Below are 6,121 nucleotides of genomic sequence, written 5' to 3'. Positions count from 1 at the left end.
CATCCTTAGTAGCTAATTGTTTTATGTATTCTGTAATCTACACGTTTTTTTTGTATCACTTGTTTCCTTTTTCCTCTTTCTTTTTAATTTCTCTATCAATAATTATTCAAATAGTGATTTATAAGTATCATAAATTTAGAGAAATAATGAAAATTAATCAATGATGAACGAATATAAATATTTAATAATGTAGAGTTATAGATTTTAGAGGTCTAGTTTTTTTTTTTTTTGAAATATATATTAACTGATGACAATATAAAATATTTTATTTTACACAGTCGTGCAATTATATCCGTTTTTTATAAATATTTACGCGATCAATTGAAATAGTAGTTATTTTATATTTTTGTACGACACCATGTTACGTGATTAGATACACGTGTAAAGTTATTTTTTATTGATAGTACATCAAAATTAAATTTATATTATTATATTATATAATTAAATATGTGCAAAAACTAAAACCTCTCTATAATTTGGTCAAAAATCAAAATTAGAGAATATTTAATTTAATTTAATACGATTTGATTTTGTTTAAAAAGAGAAATTAATTGTATTTATTACCCTGCATCTCCATTTCTTTACCAATAGAAAAAAAAAAAAAAAGTAACGGTTATAGGTGGTAGTTAGTTGTAGGTGTGTTGTCCATAGCCCATAACATAGCTGATATGGCAGTACGTTTAGTTGTTGTGTGTTTTACGTTTTACCACATCAAACAAACAAAACAAACTTCCACTCTCTCTCTCTCCTCTCACAACACTCCACTCCACACACTCCCATCTCTCTTGTGACTCTTTCTTCTCTTCTCTCGTATTATTATTTTTTTCCATCTTCTCCAACAACAAACACAAAATAATAATGGGCAAAGGAGGTACACAATCGTCATCCTCCGCCGCGGCGGCCACGTCGTCGCAACCAATAAGCGACGGCGTTTTGAAGAAGATAGTCGTGGCCTACACCTACGTGGCCATATGGATCTTCCTGTCGTTCACAGTGATCGTGTACAACAAATACATTCTGGACAAGAAGCTGTACAACTGGCCATTCCCGATCTCGCTCACGATGATCCACATGTCATTCTGCGCCTCCCTCGCGTTCTTCCTCGTCCGCGTCCTCCGCCTCGTGGATCTCCCCTCCGCCATGTCCACCTCCCTCTACATCTCCTCCGTCGTCCCGATCGGCGCCCTCTACTCGCTCTCCCTCTGGCTCTCCAACTCCGCCTACATCTACCTCTCCGTCTCCTTCATCCAGATGCTCAAGGCACTCATGCCGGTCGCCGTCTACTCCATCGGCGTTCTCCTCAAGAAAGAGTCTTACCACAGCAACACCATGCTCAACATGTTATCCATCTCCCTCGGCGTCGCCGTCGCTGCCTACGGCGAAGCCAGGTTCGACACCTGGGGAGTTACATTGCAGATTGGAGCCGTGGCGTTTGAAGCCACGCGCCTCGTCCTGATCCAGATTCTGCTGACGTCAAAGGGAATCTCGCTTAACCCTATAACTTCTCTCTACTACGTTGCGCCGTGCTGTTTGCTTTTTCTATCTGTACCGTGGCTCGTTGTGGAGTACCCTCTGCTGAGGGAAACTTCGAGTTTTCAGTTTGATTGGGTCATTTTCGGTACCAATTCGCTTTGCGCTTTCGCCCTCAACCTTGCGGTGTTCTTGCTGGTTGGGAAGACGTCGGCGCTGACCATGAACGTCGCCGGAGTGGTCAAAGATTGGTTGCTTATTGCGTTTTCTTGGTCTGTGATTCGCGATACTGTTACGCCGATTAATTTGTTTGGATATGGGCTTGCGTTTCTTGGTGTGGCGTATTATAATCATGCCAAGTTGCAGGGGCTCAAGGCTAAGGAGGCGCAGAGGAAGGTTGAGGGTGGTGGCGCCGGCGGTGACCATGATGAGGAGAAAGGGAGGTTGCTGCCGGATAGGGATGGAGACAAGAGGGGTGATCAGCAAAAGTGAAAAGATTTTGGTTTCCAAAAAACTGTTTCTTGAACATAGTCATTATCGTCATCTGTTTATCATCCAATAATGATATATATAAGGATGATGAGTTAGCAGAAATACGATGATAACTATATTTAAATAATGTTGTTAATGTGGTAGTTTAGTTTAGAAACGAAAACAATGGAGTAAAAAATAAAACATGGAGCAGAGGAGGAAGAACAAAATGGAGTCAGGACTAGTAGAAGGTGGCATCCTCTGCAACTTGAAGATTTGGTAATTTTTTTTTCTTATAGATATTTACAATATATTGTGACGGATTTGGGATTCGGAGAATTTGTTGCCTGAAGAGTGAATCACATGTGTAACTAGAATGAGAGTCTCAAATCCTTTTATTTATTTACTTTCCTTAGTTTTTCTTTTCATGCTGTGTTACTATAGGGACTTATATGGAGTTTTTCTAATGCTTATTTAAACATGATACATTTTCTGTTCAGTGTTTGGCCATATGATGTTGAATGAGTAATTAGTCATTTCTGACCATGAAAGATTGAGGCGCTGACAATACTGACCATGATTAATTTAAATTAACTTTGTAACCATGAAAGATTTGCTCCGTTTAACATTTCTAACCAAACGTCAATTTTTTAAATTTGCCGTTAATAAGCCAAAGATGTATTTGCTTTTGTCAAATTCTCAATTTTTTTGTGGTTAAATATGTCAACAAATATATATTTATTCCCTTTCCATTCCAATTCAACATCAATCCAGAAAAAGAATATATTCAAATCAAACCTCAATTCTATATTTTAAATGCTAGAAACATGATTGAAAAGAAACACAACACAAGTCCTATAACAATTGACAAAATTCATATCCTAATTTCTATAATTTCTCCTTTAATCTTTCCTATCTTCATAATTACTTTCATAATAAATATAGAAGAAGAAGCATGATAAACGCAGAAGAAGCATAATAGCTATCATAATAAATCCATATTCTACTCATAACTACATTTTCAACCTTTCATAACTAGGATTTCAGATTTTTGAATAATCCACACACTTATGAAGAAGAAGCACATAGGATCATTATAGTAAAATTAGGCAGTAATACCATGTTGGAAACCCAAGTTGAAAGGATACTTGCCACATAGGAAGCTTCACTAACGACAAATTTAAAAAGTTGACGTTTGGTTAGAAATGTCAAACGGAACAAATTTTTCATAGTTACAAAGTTAATTTAAATTAGTCATAGTCAGTATTATCAGCACCTCAATTTTTTATGGTCAGAAATGGCTAATTACTCTATGTTGAATCCATTACCCTGCTATGGTGACTGGAATTCATTCCTAGTAGGACAATTTTTCAAGAATAGTACGAGTTAGAATGAATATGGACATAACATTAGCGGGTCCACTGATATTTTTGTTACAAAATCAAAAGGAATCCGTGTTTCTCTGCCGGTCTTGAAGCGTATAAACTCATTATTGTAGGTAAATTGTCCAACCACCGAAAAGGACTAATTTTAATATCTTATAATATTGTCTGTATTTGACTCAGTGGGATCCAGTTAAAACGTGTATGTCTAATTTTTCTTCTTTAGATCTAATTTTTTTCTATTATCTTATATGTCGTATGGCTATTTCGTGAATGAAATGTTTGTTATTGTGGCTAAAAGAATTTTCAGAAAAAAGTGTCTTATCTTATTAGCATAAACTCAAATCGCACTTGTGTTCATATGGTAGAAACCACACTCGTTAGTTTTTTTGTCCTTCCTAATTGGCAATACCTCTTATTTGTTTTAGGTCGAATATTTTAAAGTGAAGCCATTTACAAAATAGGAAAATAAGGAATTAACCACGGTTAGATTAGTAATTTTCATCGTATCGAGTCTTATTACAGGGATTTAAAGATAATTAAAGTCTTTTTTTTTTTTTGCTAACATTATCATTTTAGAAAAACCAAATTTATTCCTTTATATTAATTTGATAAAATTATTCTTTCTCACTTCATAATTTTTATACATCTATAACTCTAGAAAAATTTATTCATGGGGAAGGTACGTACGTGTTTGCATGGGTAATTTTAAGGGTACGTAAAAGATATGGCCAATAATGAAATACAATAAAGAAATTGAGGAGTGGAATGCATGTAAATTGGATGTCATGTTACTATTTAAAAGTTCAATAGGGTGAGTAAAAGAGAGAGCAGAGTTTGTAAGTAATGAAAAAGAAAATGATATAAATTTTGTTCAACAATAATCAGTTTATTGTGTTCTATTTTAATAAAAAATATAATAATTCAGCTATGAAAATAAATTTCTGAAATTAGATGGACAACAAGTTTTTGTAGTTGAATGACAAGAAAGGGTACATCTACTTCCACTTTGGACATTCCTTTTACTTATGAACTTGAATAACTAAATGCACTTTTATAAAAGTTGTAATCCATTTTTCCTTGATTGGCCACAATCCAAACGTAACGTATCCTTGAGGGTGATAACTGATAACTCCATCAGTCCATTGTTTGTATCTATCAAAATCCAATTATAGCCTATGTTACACGATGATACATCGGCACACGATTTAAAATTTTTTATAAGGGATACGATCACGATATATATATATATATATGGGTCGCTCTACGGTACAGATGCAAGTTGGTACAGATATACAGATATTCTTTTTGGTTCACTATTAGATCGACAGATAGAAATTGGTGTCAGGGCTTGTCTAGGTGATGGTGGCTGTGGCTGAGTCAAGCCTATCCATTGCTAGTGTTAGTTGGTGGATTTCTGGATTGGGTTGTGGCAGTATTGGATTGGATGTTCTAAATAATGAATTGGACCTCAAATGTTTGGATTTTGTTAATAGAAAAAAAAAGAGAAAGCAGCCCATGTTTAGCAATCAGCAGTAATAATGGAGCCTCAAATGGAAATTTATGCTGCCTTCATGTCAATTTATTTTTTTAATACTTTCTAATTCTTTTCATATTTATCTGATTTAGAACCATTTATTTTTATTTCGAGAAATCGAAATGATTTAAAAAGTTCATTTTAAAATAGCAAAATTTATATCACATTTAATTTAAATTGTAAAAAATTTTAAAGATTAAAACACAAGAATAAAAAAATTAATATAAAGTTTATATATAACTGTGCAATGATCTATATTTTTAGATCTACTACATTAAGATATTAAGTTCGTAGACATAATCCTAATATTTGTATGAGATTAATGAGATAGCATAGAAACTTAATTGTGTTAATTTTTTTAAAATAGTTTTATTAGTCTTTTATTGAATAAATGACCATTTATATCAATAAAAAATGAAAATACTAACATATGTATCCACACTAGATCGAAACTAAATTTGTATCCACGTAAGATGTTTTTCGTGTGATAAAAGTAGGGGTGGCAAAACGGGTCGAGCTCGTCGGGCCGATCCGCTAAACCCGCTAAAAAGGGCGGGTCGGGCTAGGATTTGGAGCCCGCCAAATTAAAAAAATCCGCTAAACCCGCACTGCCAAAATGGCGGATTTTTGCGGGACGGGACGGGCCGGTCCGTGAGGCCGAAGACTTTTTATTTTTATTTTTTTAATTAAATAATAGAGTGATTACTATTATGAAATTAATAATTATAGAATTTTTAAACACTTTTTTTTCATTTTTTTGTTTTTATTGTTCTTTTAGTTATTAACTTTATTTATTTTATTTTACAATTTCGTATATATGCTCAAATTATGTGACTTATTTTTTAAAATAAAGATGATTCTATTGGTAAATATTATTTTAAACAATTTTATTAAAGTTAAAATTTAAAAAAATAGTAAAAAATTATATTATAATTTAACTATTTTTTATTTGTATTTAATTTTTTAATTATTATTTTTTAGTTAATTTTAATAATTTTTATTTAAAAAAAAAAAGTCAAGCGGGCTAGCCCGCCAATCCGCCATAAAGAGAGGCGGGCTAGCATTTTGAACCCATGTTAGTTGGCAGTGCGGACCGATCCGTCCCGTTTATGGGGCGGGTCGGCCCGCTTTGCCACCCCTAACAAAAGTACCCTACGTGGCACTCCAACCCTCCAAAGACAAGGTACTTTTGTCACACGGAAGGCATCGAGGACAAGTTTAGTTTCGATCTAGTGTGGATACATATGTCAGCATTTTCATC

General features: G+C 34.0%; 1 protein-coding gene across 1 annotated transcript; it reads left to right on the top strand.

The window, feature by feature from the left end:
- Nucleotides 1–342: 342 nt before the first annotated feature.
- Nucleotides 343–2,440, top strand: LOC107614004 (putative sugar phosphate/phosphate translocator At4g32390). Its single transcript, XM_016316213.3, has one exon. It carries the CDS (start codon nucleotides 859–861, stop codon nucleotides 1,960–1,962), a length of 1,104 nt encoding a protein of 367 aa, XP_016171699.1. The 5' UTR covers nucleotides 343–858; the 3' UTR covers nucleotides 1,963–2,440.
- The last annotated feature ends 3,681 nt before the right edge of the window (nucleotides 2,441–6,121 follow it).

This window comes from Arachis ipaensis, chromosome B8 (assembly GCF_059453495.1).
Source record: "Arachis ipaensis isolate K30076 ecotype BB chromosome B8, ASM5945349v1, whole genome shotgun sequence".
In the NCBI taxonomy this organism is placed as follows: Eukaryota; Viridiplantae; Streptophyta; class Magnoliopsida; order Fabales; family Fabaceae; genus Arachis; species Arachis ipaensis.
Note: the sequence above shows the minus strand (reverse complement) of the source record. Positions and strands in the feature narration are given on the sequence as shown.